At 34.0% G+C, this 17,540-nt stretch overlaps 1 protein-coding gene across 2 annotated transcripts in view; it reads left to right on the forward strand.

Annotated features, from left to right (window-relative positions):
• The window catches only part of npas1 (neuronal PAS domain protein 1), a 70,081-nt gene that overhangs the window by 18,658 nt on the left and 33,883 nt on the right, over window positions 1–17,540 (forward strand). For both annotated transcript variants that reach the window (XM_051130281.1, XM_051130283.1), the window contains exon 3: window positions 3,116–3,354. In XM_051130281.1, the coding sequence (XP_050986238.1) occupies window positions 3,116–3,354 (239 nt within the window). The remainder of the gene's footprint in view (window positions 1–3,115; window positions 3,355–17,540) is intronic.

The following is a 17,540-nucleotide window of genomic DNA, read 5'->3' on the forward strand; positions in this document are numbered from 1 at the left end:
GCATCCCTCACTTCACTTTGAAACATGCAGTACATCAAGCTAGTTATTTAATGAAATCACAGCCTTTGATTTGATAACCGCACTAAGCTTTATCGTGATTATCTGGTACCCTCATTTATCTATTTTAATTTTGCATTGGATATAATTAATTATTAGCTTTTCATCAACATACAAACCAACCCTGATAAAGACAAACACACACATAAAGGTCATAAACTATCGTTAAAACGCCGCATCACAGCAGTTTGCTGATTTACACACTCCGTCCCTTAAAACACAACACAGTCTTGTCTAAACAAATAAATTAGTCCCTTTTCAATTTGAGGAACTGACTCTTTTGTGTGTGCTTTTTGCCAGTTCCCTTTCATTCTGCGGATCCCCCTCTTCACACACACACACACATTTTTTTCCACGCCGTCCCTCCCTCCCGTGCTCGTACTGCCCTGCATCTGCAGGATGAATGAGAATCAATGTCACAGACACAGAAAGAGAGCGAGAGAGGCGCGTTCGGCTCCGTCTCGCAGCGCAGTCACAAATTGTAGAGTCGCCGTGACAACATAATTCCTCCACTCAGGCCCCATTGAGAGCGAGTCGATATCCAATCAGAGCGACAGCTACCTGGGCCTGCCTCCGAGACAACCCCTCCCTCCATTGATCCCTCAATCAAGACTGGGGCTCACCACCCAGGAGGGAGCCTGGGAAAGAAACGCAGCCATTGGATTTGGGCTGGACGCTGGTGCAGGACTTCTGATGTAAGATCAGGCCTCCCACCGGCTGCGGTGAACCTGATCACGGGTCAGCCATCACGCTCTGAGACGCTCGGAGAAAAGTTGATGGGATCGAAAGAGATCCAGAGTGACAGTTTGTCGCTTATTGTCGATCTCCATTAAGAGGTCTGCTGGAAATGTCATCATGAAAAATTTACCCTATTTTTTATAAAAGCGACAGACGAATGACGGATGCAATCCAAGTTCTCCAATCATTTTGTCTAATTAAAACCCGCCTCTTTCTTACGATCAACTGAAAGCTTGCATTTAGATCTTTCTTCAGTAAATCAACAACAGATGAATGTCCTTGAACCTGCCCCCCCCTTTTTTAAAATCTGTTTTAATTGGTAAATGTGTCAAAATACAGAATAAAATATCTGCCCCTAGTTGTTTTATCACAAATTAAAGATATTTTGTTGTAACTTTTGAAGAGTATGGATGCCGTTTTGAAAAGTATGATAATATTAGCTGAAAGGAAAACAATTTTTCATTAAAAAAAGTAAATTTATTGACAAAAACCTGAAATGTATAACATTATTGGGCATTCACACTGACAGCAAGTTATTTTCAATGTGAATTCATACCAATTTGTTTTGAATGTTTGTTAGCAATTTGAAATTATATAGGTTAAAAAAAAAATAGTTTTTTCCCCCCTAAATAGTCCTTTTCAAGAACACTATTTTTAAAACAATTTTAAAACTATTAATTACATATTTTCTTGTATTAAAAGACCTTTTTACTGTGTAAAAAATAGTAAGTGTCATATAATATCATGTTATACAAGATTAAATTGTTGGCTAAAGAATTAAAAATATTTAAATAAATAAATAAATACATACAAACAAACACACTACAGCCAAATTTATTTTATCCAAAGAACAGCAAAAACAGTATTTAAAAAAGCTATTTTCTATTTGAATATATTTAGAAATTTTATTTATTCTTGTGATTTCAAAGCTGAATTTTTAGCATCATTACTCCAGTCACACGATCCTTCAGAAATCATTCTAATATTCTGATTTGCTGCTCAAAAAAAAAAAAAAAAAAAAAAAAAACATTTATTAGCATTATTATGTTAAAAACGAGAAAAAAAGTTTAATTTTTCCAGGTTTCTTGATGAATAGAAAGTTCAGAAGAACAGCATTTATATTAATTAGAAATCTTTTGCAGTATTATAAATGTTTTATCATCATGTTTGAGCAATTTAAAGCATCCTTGCTAAATAAAAGTACTAAATTCTATAATTCAAAAATAAGTAAATAAAAAATATAGTGACTATTCATCAAAGATTCCTGGAAAATATATATATATACAGCTAATAGTAAAACATGTTTCTTGAGCAGCAAATCAGCATATTAGAATGATTTCTGAAGGATCATGTGACACTGAAAACTGGAATAATGATGCTGAAAATGTAGCTTTGGTCACATGAATAAATTACATTTTAAAATATATTCAAATAGAAAACAGTTATTTTAAATAGTAAAAATATTTCAAAGTGTTACTGTTTTTGCTGTACTTTGGATCAAATGAGTGCAGGCTTAGTGAGCAGAAAGACAAAAAAAAAAAAATCACTAAAAATCAAAAACTTTTGACTGGTAGGTTTTTTTTTTTGTGTGTGTGTTAAGCCGACAACATCTTTATTTGCCTGTTTGTAGAGTAATGATAGATATAAAAATATGCAGATGTATGTCTTATTTCTATCTATGCAAACCAAGAGAAATCAAAAGAACACAGGAAGAAAAAGAAATAATAAAATGATCACAATAAATCTCATAATTTCTGTATGTTGAAAGCAGAGTGAAATAGCAACTAAATGTCTGGCAACTAGTTTTATGGAAAAGAAAACACTAATTCATTTATTTATTTTTAATTATACATGTAACCCTGGACCACAAAACCAGTCATAAGGGTCAATTTTGAGAAAATCTCCTTTAAAGTTGTCCAAATGAAGTTCTTAGCAATGCTTATTACTAATCAAAACTTAATTTTTGATATAATTACGGTAGGAAATTTACAAAATGTCTTCATGGGACATGATCTTTGGTTAATATTCTAATGATTTTTGATATAAAAGAAAAATCGATAATTTTGACCTATAGAATGTATTGGCTATTGTTACAAAAAACCCCTGTGCTACTTAAGGGTCACATATTATATTATTATTAATCATACTACACTGTTATTATAAATAAATAACACACCCTTAATGTTATGCGGAATAAAACATGAGTGAATAATTGAACAGCACTAACTTTTCTTGACCACCCTGTACATTATTGTTGTCTAATCAGTCATCCTTTCTCCTTCTCTCCTCTTCTTTTCCACCCTGTCTTACTTTTTCCCAGCTTGCAGAACTTGAGGAAGGAGAAGTCGCGCAATGCAGCTCGTTCTCGGCGGGGTAAGGAGAACTTTGAGTTCTTCGAACTGGCGAAGATGCTTCCCCTCCCCGGGGCAATTACCAGCCAGCTGGACAAGGCCTCCATCATCCGCCTCACCATCAGTTACCTGCACATGAGACACTTTGCCAGCCAGGGAGACCCACCCTGGAGCCCTCTTCTGGAGGGGGAAAACAACTGCAACAAGGGTAAGTGTGGTCAGTACACCTAGAGAATAGGTGTGATTGGGAATGGCATTCTACCTACTGTGTGAAAGAGAGTAGATTGGATGGACAAACTAGATACTTTTGCACAAAACTGGAATACAAAATGTGAAATCACCAGAACTTAACGCAAACGGGGATCAAAGTAGGGTCAGAAACACTGTCTTTAAACTTCAGAAACCTAGTGTCCTTAAAATTTAGAAAATGTTTATTGCTAAACTTAAGTGGTAAAATAAAATATTATGTATGCAGTTTCATTTTCTAATTATTTTGGTTCATTGGTTCATTCTTTCTTCTTTATTTCTTTCTTTCGTTCTTTCTTTCTTTTAATAGTAATTTTTTTTGCATTTATATATATATATATATATATATATATATATATATAGGCAAATTTTCAACCAGTATCTGCAGCTAGTTTGGGATGAGACCAAATGCTGGTTTATAGTTACAAACTGATGAAAAAACTACATTTCACAAAAGAAAAAGAGACTAAGAATGATTTTCTTTAATTTATGTAATTTCTTTTTGTTTTTATTTTCCAATTACTCATTATTCATATTTTTTCCCCTAATTATTTTATATAAGATTTTTGCAACTCTGTTTAAAAAATTTGGGATAATTTAGGTCTAAAACATTCTACATAAAATAAAATAAAATAAAATAAAATAAAATAAAATAAAATAAAATAAAAATAAAATAAAATAAAATAAAATAAAATAAAATAAAATAAAATAAAATAAAATAAACATATATGTAGGCTAATTATCTCTCAGTAGTTGTAACTACTCTGGGACGATGTTTTAATTACATTTCACAAAAATAAATAAATAAATAAATAAATAAATTAGAAAAATGTATAAATAATGTATAATAATTATTTCCAACAATACATATTTTACTTTCTAATGGTTTTCTACACTCTTTTTTAACTTTGTTAAAAAAATTTGGGATAATTTTTAAGTCTAAAACATTTTACATGAATAAAATAAACTAAACTAAACTAAACTAAACTAAACTAAAATAAAATAAAATAAAATAAAATAAAATAAATAAAAATGATAATACATGTAATCTTCCAGTAGTTGCAACTAGTTTGGCATTAAATGTTGGTTTGTAGTAACAAACTGAAATTACATTTCACTTAAATAAAAAAAAAAAAATTAAATTAAAAAAAATAATAATAGTTTTATTATTATTATTATTGTTGTTATTATTATTATTATTATTATTGCTTCATAATCAGGTGATTGTCTAATTATGGCATTGTGAAAACACGTTAATGATACAATATTGAAAAATGAATAATTTTATTTAATTTGTGTGAAATGTAATTTTATCAATTTATAATTTGTATATATTTTTTGTAAGAATTTCTAATTACTCATTATTTCTATTTTTTATGTTCAAATTATTTTATAAGGTTCAGTTTGTGCGGCCCTGTTACAAACATTTGGGACACACATAGGTCTATTGTTTGTTTTGTTATGTTTGTTTATTTTTGTTGTTATTGGTTTTGTTTGTAATAAACATTGAACAAAAAAATTAAAGTTTAAATAAAAAAAGTACATGCGTGCATGCATGCAACCAAAAGTAATCTGTAAGTGGCAGGAACTATTCTAGTTAGTAGTTATTAAACTTTTAAATCAAAAATAATAATTTGATAAAACTACATTTCACATGAATTTAAAGAAAATAAATATTTTTTGGTTATTTTTTCAGTAATGCTTCATAAAATGTGCTTTCCTTTTCATAACATTTGAAAGAGCAAGCCTGATTGTCCATATTTTTGAAGATACTCCGAGAGAAGATGAGCGATGGAAATTGCGCACTCCTTCACTACACCTCGCATATTTTAAGTCGTATTTATACGAGGCTTTCATCGACAGCATCAATCCTGACGTCGATTTGTATTTGTGGTGCCATTAACAGAGGAGACGGCGTCGAGTGAACCACAGCAAAACTCAATCCGAACATGACAGTGGCGGCCTGTCGATGAATACAAATGCGTTATTAATTTAAATTATGAATTTAAATGGAATAGGCTATTATTGTCTTATAGGTCGCTGGTGTACGTCGCTTGGGATACTCTCGCGTCGAAAATTGCCGGAGAAGAGAGAGATAGAGCGCTTACACATGCACACGCAGACCGACACACACACGCACACAGAAAAGTAATTGAGATTGCGCCACAGGAGTAATCACTCGCAGTCATGCGGAGTTAAACACGGCTCATCTGAAATAATGCATTTGCTAGTTCACTAGCAACTTATTGCAGACTGTATACAGATTGCAGGAGCAGAATCCACCGTCGGGATACATATTCCTTTCTTACGTCTCTTTTCAGAGGGGTCTCTGTCATTTGAGTTTAATTCGAGAGCGGGGTCATTTGGCTTCTCAAATACGCGCCGTCGTTCATTACATCCTCTGATAGGTTCATCTCAATTGTGAAGTGAACAATAGATCTAACAGCCAATTAGCCGCTGCCTGTGTGTGGAAGCCGGCGGGGACGAACAAAAGAGCCAGAGTCCTCGCTGAAGCTTGTTAACAAGTGGCCAGACCAAGGAAGTCTGTTTCTGAGAGATGGTCCTTTTGTAGCCCGCCTGCGAGCCTCATTATACCTGCCGCATCAAAGCCATTCAGTCCTGTTAAAATACCTAGGCGAATGTCTCTTTTTTTGCTCGCTGTTTTTGTCTGTCGGGCTCTATATTCTGTTTCAAAGCCTGCTGAGCTGCCTTGCTGCCTGCTGTCTGCTGTGACTTGCTACAAGCGCTCGACAGTCTATCTAGCTGTCTAAAAATGTAGCATCTGCTATCAAAACGTGGGTTAATTACACTGTTTAAGGGAGATTCATATTTTTAAATGTATAGAAAACATATCATCTGATCATATTTTACTACATAATCAAATGATGGGGTTTTTAGTACTTTATTTTTACAGTTAGCATTGCTTAACTGATACAAAACAGATGAATTTATGTGATAATTAATACAAAATGTGATGTGGTAATAATATAAAATCTAAATAAAATTAATGTATAATTAATTAGTAAAAATGTATATGTCATGCGATTAATCGCATACAAAATAAAAGTTTGAGTTTGCCTAATATATGTGTGTGTACTGTTTGTAGTTATTATGTATATATAAATGCAAACACATTCATGTATATATTTAAGAAATATTTATAGTTATAATATATGTAGTTATCATAATTTTTATATACTTTAAATTATATATATAAATAAAAATATTTAGTACATAAAATATTTCTCTTAAATATACACATTAATTTGTGTGTGTGTGTGTGTGTGTGTGTGTATATATATATATATATATATATATACATAATAGTTACACCCAGTACAAACACATATATTGACACACATATATTGACAGCCCTATATACTTTACATAATATAATATATAATATAAAATTAATACTTAAGTAGGATTTTTAATGTAAGAAATGCATATTTTTATTTAGCAGGGATGCATTAAATTGATTAAATATGAGAGTAAAGGCATTTAAAATTAAAACTTCTATTTCAAATAAACACTGTTTTTATTTTTTTACTATTCATTAAAGAATCCTGACAAAATATTGAGCAACACGACTGTTTTTAACATTAATGTAACATTAAAAATGTTTTTTACAGCAGCAAATCAGCGTATTAGAACAATTTCTGAGGATCATGTGACACTGAAGATGGAGAAAAAATTCAGATTTGCATCGCATTAATTATTAAAATTTTAAAATATATTACAATAGAAAACAGTTCTTTTAAATTGTAATAATATTCCACAATAGTACTGTTTTTACTGTATTTTTGATCAAATAAATGCAGACTTTTTGAGAGTTCCACTCTGATTTGACTCCCCCAGTGATATAGAAAGGGGATCTTATAATATTATCGCCTCTTAATCTGCACTTTTCCACCCACGGAGCTGCCATTTTGTTTTCGCAAGTGACAACGGTGTAGCAGTTTTAACGCCATGGCAAAAATTCAAGCAAAGCATGCTAACTGTTCTGTCGTTGGCTGCACAGATGAGCACAAAACAGTATTTAGAGTCCCAGTGGATTTATTGATTTGTTTACTGCATATTACACTGCTGCCACACAGATCTAATATAAACGTGATTTCTTTCCCAGCTGTTTACCTTCACAGACATAACCAACTGTTTTTGTAACTTCTGTGTTTTTAAAATGCTTGTGTGTATTTGACAGTTTAAGCGCAATAAGACATGAAAGAGAACTTTAAAAAAGAGAAAGTTTAGTACTCACATGCCATGTGACAGACACTTTCTATGCGTGTGCTTCAGATGTGTGCACTCAAAAAACCCTATATCAGAAGTTTAAACTAATATGCCTTTAAAACGTATGATTTCAGCGCGACAGACATGATAATCAAAACCAAACAGATGTTTTTTGCTAGAATATCTGAGGTACAAGCTGTAAAGGCACAGCCTTATTCTGGAAAAGGGGCGGGGAACAGCAGCTCATTTGCATTTAAAGAGACATGCATGAAAACAGCATGTTTCTGCTTCTACTCAAAATAGGCATTTTCAAAACGATATAATAAATGATCTGTGGGCTGAAATTTCACAGACACATTTCGGGGACACCTGAGACGAGTATATTACATCTTGTAAAAAGGGGCATAATAGGTCTCCTTTAATGTTTTTATTATGCGTATTGTGCATAGAGTGTATTCTGGGATTGCTGCCTTTTGGGATGAATAAGAAAAGAATTTGGCTGTAAGAAAGTATCTTGGAAGGCAGGATAATTATTGGAGCATCCTTTAAGTCAAAAGCATTTTTTATGATGCCTTAAAATGCTGTCTAGTTAGGCAGCTCAGTAAGTTTTGGAACAGCTAATATCTCTCATACACACACCCTCAACCAAATGCATAGTATAACAGGACAGAAAGAAAAACCACACAAAGGATAGAAGAAATTATCTGTGAGATTTGTAATTATAGAAATTAACTATATAACGAGGAGCACGTAATTACAAGGGTTGTCTAATTGCTATTATTACTGAGGGGAAACAACTCCGCTACAATTAGATGTGTGAATGTGTGTGTATTTGTGTTTGTGTAGTAGATAAACATACCTGTGAGGAAATGAACCTGGACAAACTATAATAAAGGGGTGTGTGTGTGTGAGTGTGGACTCAAGCATCACCTTTGAGTTGATGAATGTAGGCGGCTGTGAAAAACCCAATGATATGATACAGCCGAGAGTCTCACATCCTGATCATCACACTTCAGAATATCTACAACAGATTGCTGTAATAAGACAAACCATGTTTTTTCATACATCACCCACAAAACCTGAACTAAAGTTCTGTTTTAGAAGAATTAAAGCAGAACTCCACTTCCAAAACAAAGATTCACATATAATGTACTCACCCCTTGTCATCCAATATGTTCATGTCTTTCTTTCTTCAGTCGTAAAGAAATTATGTTTTTTGAGGAAAACATTTCTGCATTTTTCTCCATATAATGGACTGATATGCTGCCCCGATTTTGAACTTCCAAAATTCATTTTAAATGTGGCTTCAGACGATCTCAAATGTGGTTGTAAACAATCCCAGATGAGGAAGAAGGGTCTTATCTGGTGAAACGATCGGTTATTGTCATTAAAAAAAAATACAACTTAATTTTTTTAATCTCAAATGCTCATCTTGTCTTGCTCTCCATGAACTCTGTGTATTCTGACTCAAGACAGTTAGGGTATGTCAAAAAACTCCAATCGTATTTTCTCCCTCAACTTCAAAAATCATTTCAAAATCATCCTACATCACTGCTGAAGTACCGACACAGTCTTTGCAACGTGAAGGTGCAAAGAAGATCAAACAGAGATATAGGACGATTTCGAAGTTGAGGGAGAACATGAAATGGGAGTTTTTTCGACATACCCTAACTGTCACGAACCAGAACAAAAACAGTCCAAACAGAGTAAGACGAGACGAGCGTTTGGCATTAAAAAGCATATAAATTGTTTTATTTTTATTAAAATAACCGATCGTTATGCTTGATAAGACCCTTCTTTCTCGTCTGGGATCGTTTACATCCGCATTTGGGATCGTTTGAAGCCACATTTAAACTGCATTTTAGAAGTTCAAAATCGGGGCACCATATCAGTCCATTATATGGAGAAAAATGCTGAAATGTTTTCCTCAAAAAACATAATTTCTTTACGACTGAAGACAGAAACATCTTGGATGACAAGGGGGTGAGTAAATTATTTGTAAATTGTTGTTCTGGAGGTGGACTTCTCCTTTAAGGATGTTAGAAACCACACGCTGTACATTCATCTGTAGTATAAAGGTTGCATTTATGAATAATCACACATATATAATATTAAAACTCTAAAGGGTGATGTGCTGTACAGGGCAGTGTTGAAAAAAACTATTAAAAATCATTTCCCTTAATTGAAATAAAGCTGAAATAAAATAATATTAGATGAGAAATCTTTAAACATTTCACATTGCTTGGCAACTGAAATAAAATAAATTTAGGCTTTAAAGGGTTCATGAACTGAGAAACCAAAATTCCCTTGATCTTTTGACATATAAAACTATAAAAACATACTGTAAGTTTCAGAACTCAAAACTTTCTTGTTTTCTTGTTTTCTAGTCTAAAAACAGCTTATATAGAAGGCAGTCTTCTAAAACGACAAGCTGTTGATAACATTATAAGTGGACCTCAAAGAACAGTACAAAATAATACTAAAAAAGGCAGTTCATGACCCTTTTAATGATTTCATAGAAGCCATGTGTGAATTCACATAAATTCAGCACATTTCATTCTTAACTGTGAAAGAGTGGTAAGATGTAAGTTGCTAAACATGTAATATTTGACCTTGTTTTCTATTAAATGACCGACAATAATATAAAGGGATGTGACTTTTTTGTGATTCACACGGGTGATTCATGTAATTCACAACTGAATGTGACAAGATAATAAATATTAACAGAGCCTATTGGAAATATCAGTTGTGAATGGCAGTAAAGTGATATAACTCACGCTATTAAGGCACATGACAATGACCAACGGACAAATTTGGCAGATGTAGTACATTCAGACTACATTCATACTACACACATTTATACTGTATAGCAGGGTCGTAACCGCCATAAACATTGAGGGGGACAATATCCAATAATGTCCCTCAATAATGTCCCTCAATTAGAAATGGCCACATTGTTGCACAATTTACTGCATATTTGTGCTGCAGTCCATTACAAGTAGATATAAATGCAGCCCGGAGACCTCCACAATGGGGCGTGAACTCCAAACCTCGACAGGGTTTCCACACATAAGAGTTAGTAAATTAAACACCGTTTCTTGAATAAAGTTGAATAAATCTTACATAAAATTTAAGCACATGTGAAACATAAAATTATAACATATGCTACATAAATAAATGTGCTTTTAAAAATGTTTGATGTAGTGGGTGCAATCAAAAAGGTCCTGTTGTCCGGTGAGGTTCGATTGGGGAGTTACAAATGGCACAGAGTCCTGATTTCCGCATCTCGGTTACCTCATATAGCACAACCTTCTTGACTGCTTACAGTGCACATGGGGCGTCGACATCAACGCTTCTCACTTACTTTGAATAGTGTGACGTCATGCATTGGCGAATTGAATTGTGGATCCTTTGTGTTGCGCCACTGGCAATGCTCCTGGCAGAACTTGAAAAACTTTAAACTTTTCAAGTGCCTATGCAGGCATCGCCTTATGCAAATACCCTAGCGCAACACCAGAAAAGTTATGTGATTGGCTGTTGTCACTGCGACAGTCACGTCAGCACCAAATCAGATACGCCCTCTGTCAAGTGTTGACCCACCCATGTGAATGTACCGTTACTTCGTGAACTGACGTTTTCTTCTACAAACAGTAGAAATTTTCATTGGTTAAGGGTTAGGATTGGTTGTAGCATTATATAGGTTATCAGCACTGTGAATGACATGACCAGTGAAATCTTTAGTATTGGCTCAAGGGTGGAGTTTACGCTGAACTTGTTTGGGACAAAACAAATAACGCATATGTGTCACATGTCTATCTGTCAATAGGAAAAACCATGTACTATTTTGGTGTTCCCACCCCGTTTTGAAGTTCCCACCCCCATTTGGAGATCTCCAGGCTGCAATACCCTTTTCATCTATTAGGCAGTGATTTGTTCGTGGTTAGAATGACAAAAAGTTTTAAAATTTGCATTTTTAGGCTAGTCAGTGGTCCAACAATACTCATCAGTAGCTGGGTCTACAAAATCGTCACTTCCTGATGAACTGACACTATCACTAAGAAACATAGGAGAAGCCACTGAATATACGTTTTTCATATATAACTTGTGTGTCAGTGTGAGTAGACAAAACACAATAAACGTTTTGGGAGGCAATTTTATAGAAATATTGACAACAGAATGCTTAGGCATTGCAAAATGACCATATCAACATTTGAGATGCTGTGCAACAAGATAAGTCCGCAGGTTAGTCAGGTTATGCCATCCCATAGCGCAAAGCCACATGACTTTTGTGATCGCATGGAGAAACTTATTCGGCAAATGCATTTCTCTCTCCCATTATTCGCATTAACTCTTTTTCGCACAATCAAAAACCACCTCAAGCATGCGTAAAATCTTTTGTTGCGAATTAAGGGATTTTTTTTTTTCAGAAATTTGGCACTTCAGTGACTTGTTTCTGATGCAATACTTCAAAATGTGCATAAAAACGGGGTGATGGAAACATAGCTAGTGTCAAAATGATTGAGATGGCCAATCTAATTGAAGAAGGCAGGGTTTACTGTTCACAGAAACAGAGTTTTAAAGGGCACCTATTATGCAAGATCAGCTTTTACATGGTGACATAAATGTGTATTGGCAGTTTGTGAAAACAACCACCCTACAATGATAAAAATCCACCCACTCCTTGTTTTTTAACCAAATTAAACCAAACCAGTCTCATTAGGCATGTGTTTTTGATTCTCAAAGCAGTGCGATGTCAAATGGTTTAGGCCACGCCCACGGCCTCTAACTGACAGCTGTGTTTGGCTTCCCATATGTATGGCTGAACACTGGTTCTCTCGCTCTGTCATGTTGCTCTTACCGACTGTTTATTGCTGGAGGTATGCAAAGCAAAGATGTATAGAGACAGAGCGCATTTAGGCCACACCCACACTGGGGGGTGGGTGTAATCCAACGCTCTCCATTGACTTTGTATTGTGGGAAGCTGCCTCCTTGTAATTTCTGACTTACAACGAAAAAACCTAAATGTCTAAAAGTCTAAAAAATGTCTAAAAGCTGCTTTGTGACAAGGTGTACAGTAAACAAACTAAAAATCCCAGAACTACATTTTTATAAGCCGTTGACCCAAAAAACGAACGTTTAAGGACACAGATAGTTAGGGCAATTTTCCCGTTGGGCCATTCAGTTGGATCATTTCTCCGACAAAAGGAAGGTAAGGAAAAGGAACACTGACATAGCAGTACCCTTGTGGGCAGTTTGCCTACATATTGTGCAGTTGCACCTCGGGTGTCCTGAGATCGAATCCCACCTAGTTGACCTTTCCTGATCCGACCACACCCCCCATCTCTTTTTCGCTTACTTCCTGTCTCAACTCTACTGTCCTGTCAAGGAAAAATTAAAAAATGTCCAAAACAAACAAACAAAATAAAAATGAATGAATGTTTCCTGTCGCCGATTAAGTTTCCTTCCAGTGGGCGTATAACATGTCTTTTGTGTCAACCTTGTCACATAGCAGCTTTTAGACATTGTTCTGTTTTTTTTGTTATAAGTCAGAAATGACAAGGAGGCAGCTTCCCACAATACAAAATCAATGGAGAGCACTGGATTGTATTCCCGCCCAGTGGGCGTGGTTTTCAGATTATGACGTGTGTCACTTTGTCAAAGCCACTAGACGGCAAGTCTGCAACTATTAGCCGAAAAAGCATAACAGCTAAACCTAACACTTCCGTTCTGGCAGTACGTGGGAAAAGAGACCAGAAGATGTTTTCTTTGAATGGATGTCAAAGTAAGAGAGGCTTCACCACGCTGAAAAAAACCAACTTTTTAGAGGAAACGGCTTATCATTTAATGAATCGACAGCCTATCTGATAATCTTCAACATGTGTTACACTAAACAATACTTTTGAACTGCTTTTAGAATTTGCCATGCAATGTGCGACACTCAATCACTGTTTAGATTAGCAGATAGGCTGTCGTAGTGGCCGTCATAGTGGCAACAGCCAATCACTAGCATCTGCACTAGGGTATTTGCATAAGGTGATCTGATTGGCTGATGCCTGTGTTGATGCTTGAAAAGTTGAAAGGTTTTTTGAGACCAGATCAGTTTTCTTTGCATGGATGTCAATGGAAGAGAGACTTCACCACACTGAATGAACAGCTTTTTAGAGAATTTTTTTTTTATAATTTAATGAATCAACAGCCAATCTGCTAATCTTCAACATGTTTTACACTAAACAATACTTTTTAATTATTTTTAGAGTTTACCACGCAAAAAAAATGCCGTTTTATAAGAGAAGTCACTGAGTTTTTGCGACAGGTGGGATTCAGTTTACGGCACTTCTCATTCATTTCTATGGTATCCGTAAACGGCGACTGAGTGTCACACAACTCTGACTGAAATCCAGTGACGTCAAGCCTATAATTTGATTGGTTATTAAGGAACATGTGATCCAAGTTAGCCGTTACGCTTTCTCAAATATTAAGTAATACAGACCCTCTCATCTCCCTATAGTAAGAAAATCTCTGGCTCTGTCTCTATAGGCTACACCCTCTTCTAAAGGCGGGGCGGGAATATGCAGCTCATTTGCATTTAAAGTGACACACACAAAAACAGCTCTTTTTATAGACACAACCCAAAAATTAAATTTTCCATTTGTTATGATAAATGATCTGTGGGGTGTTTTGAGTTTAAACTTCACAAACATATTTTGGAGACACCTGAGACTTATATTGCATATTGTAAAACGGGAAATAATAGGTGCCCTTTAACATCGAAAGAGAGCGAGGTAATATGGAAGTAGTGAAACATCTAATAATAGCCAACTGTTTTACAATACATGTGTTAAATTACTGATAGTAATATCCAGCAATGCAAACCACCCAACATTTTTTCTTAAATTGTTTCGAATTAAAAATATGGTATTATTTACACAACACATAATTCCTACCTGAATGTGATGAGATACGAAACATTTAGCGTTTTTTTGACATATTACACATACTAATACAAGTGTTAAAAATAGTTAAAAATTGTAACTTTCGACCTAGAATTCCACTGTTTTATTTCTTTATGCTTTTTATTTATATCTTTGAACATACTTTTTAATGATCACTAAGTACGTACTCAGAGTATGCGATTTGGAGTTTTGTAAATTAATCAACAATAATAAACTGAGATTTATATAATAAATGTACGTAGACTTATTTAAAATGACGTGGTTGGCAGGTCATCGCACTAAAATGCCACAACCATTGCGTTCTGGTGTTTGACGTTTGCTGGAATGAACCGGGCTGTTACGCTCACGATACATATCTCGAACGTACTGCAGGAATGCGAGGCCGGACCCGGCTGCTCTCAGGGCGGACGGAGACGACGGGTGCGAGCGGAGCGGCGTGAGGCGGGGGAGGGGCGGCTGTGCGCACCGGTGGTGGTGGGGGGGTATGGCTTTTGTCTGCTTCCCACGTTTCAAAACCAGGACTGAAAAATGAATAGACAGAGGAAAATCAATTGCATGACCTTCACACAGGGCGAGAGTGAAAGAGGGAGGAAGAGAGAGGGAAAGAGACGGGGAGGGCGAGCCGAGGAGTAATGGAGGGACGATGAGGGACAAGAGGAAAAGTAAAATGGCTGTGACACAAAAAAGTGATATTTTATCTCTCTTTATGCACCGTGTCTGTATGCGTTGTGTGCGTGCGAGTGTGTAGTTGTGCAGGCTCTGCCGGGGAATGACAGTCTTTATGGATAATGGGGTGATTAAACCTTTTATGTCCGACCGTCAGACCTATGGCCCTTAAAAGGATACATGCACATATATTAGCCCGCAGTGCATGCGGATCAGCAGATCAAGTACTAAACAAGCGGCTTTAGCTCCAAACTATTTTTGTACAGTTTGTTATTAGTTAGTGGCATTTGGTGAGTCAAGCATCACTATTACTGTTGCTTATATTTGGGGGTAGTGATTTAACTGAACTTTTAACCTTCAGTGTTAAACTATGGTGTGTAACTCACCCAGAACATTTTGTTCTGCAGATATGATTAATAACTCATATACTGCGGCTTGTTACTTTTATTAGTGATAACAATAAATACATACATTTAATAATACGTTTAATAATAATTTTATGAGTTTAATCAGTTCATTAAGAATTGTGTAAAATAATAAAAAATAAATATTTAATGTGTCTTTAAAGTTTAGTGCATCTCAAATACATTTTAAATAATTATTTAACAAAAGTGTGACATTTATATCACAATTTATTGACAATAACATTGAAAGTTTTTACTAAAAATACTCTAAAAATGTTTGGTAACCAGTTATTATTCTTTTTTTATTATTCATTATTTTTATTTTTCAAGTAAAAATATAATTACTATAATATTGTATTATAATATTTGTAGATGTATTTATTACTACTAAAACAGATATTATTATTTACAATACTATTTGTAATAAAATTATTTATATCAATAATAACAATATTTATTATTATTAATTATTATTATAATATCTTATTGTTATAATATCCTTTTTAAATATATATATTATATATCTAATAAAACAAATCCAATAAGTATATCATTCTTAAATTATAGTACATTTTCAATAAATCATGTAAGATAATAAAAACTATATATTTAATTTATCTTTACAATGTATTGCATCTAAAATACATTTTAAATTTATTGACAGTTATACATATCAATTTTTTTAATTAATTAAAAACTATTATAATGTTATTTTTATATATTTATATTTATTTATTACTACTATAATATCTATTATTAATATTTACAATAATATTTTGTATTCATTTATATTTAGTAATAATATTTATTATTATTTATTGCTATTAAAATATTGTATTATTATAATCTATAATTAGATCAATATATATATATATATATATATTTTCAGTAAAATAACACTTATATTATTATAATATTTTATATGCATTTATTACTACTATGGTATTTGTTATTAATATTTACAATAATATTTTTATTGTGCTTATTTCTAATAATAATATTTATTATTTATTATCTATTACTATTATAATATCTGATATAATATAATATAATATAATATAATATAATATAATATAATATAATAATATAATATTATTCAAATATAACTATTATAATCTTTTAATATATATATATAAATAAATCAATATTTTAAATACATTTACGTAGGTTTATAACAACATAAAAAAATATAAGAAAAATAAGGACAAAATAAGATACATACAATTAATTAAAAAAAATGTATAAAATTACATTAACATTGTTGAGTTTTATTGGTGCACATATAGTAAAATTCCGCTATTATTATACAAATATAAAGATGAAATATTGTCAGCATGGATTAGTGCTGTTATGTTCATACAGTTTTGGAATTTTGAATAAGTTGAAATTTTCTCTCATTTTCTTTTGTCCAGGTCCCACACCGTCATGTTTTTGACTTTCACACTGTCTTTCTCTTTCTCCTTTCACTTGTTTCCTTTACTCTCCCTCCTGCCAGCTCTCTGTGTCTGTCTCTCTCTCCTATTTTCAAGCATTTAAAGCACTGAGGGCTTTTAAGGGACGTTAATTGCACTCAAATTATGTTCGACCGTGCTAGGAGAGAGGTAACAGCTGAGAAAGAGAGGGAGAGAGAGAGAGGGATGGCAGAGTGAAAGGATAATTGCAGCGGAGAGGGACATTGCGACTGGAGACGCTTTCTCTGGCTCTTTTCGTCTGTCTGAGAGTCATTCCTCCCGTCTCCATTCGTGAGGTTAGAGGTGGGGGGAGCGCGGGCCGCTCGACATCCACCGCCCTGTAAACAAGTTGCTAGGCGATCGGCCTACGATTCCCATCAGCCAACTGGATTGAGCAAACTAACGCGAAATGAAAGGCCAACCTTGCAGTTCCCATAGTAACCT

Source organism: Labeo rohita, chromosome 15 (genome assembly GCF_022985175.1).
Source record: "Labeo rohita strain BAU-BD-2019 chromosome 15, IGBB_LRoh.1.0, whole genome shotgun sequence".
Classification (NCBI taxonomy): Eukaryota; Metazoa; Chordata; class Actinopteri; order Cypriniformes; family Cyprinidae; genus Labeo; species Labeo rohita.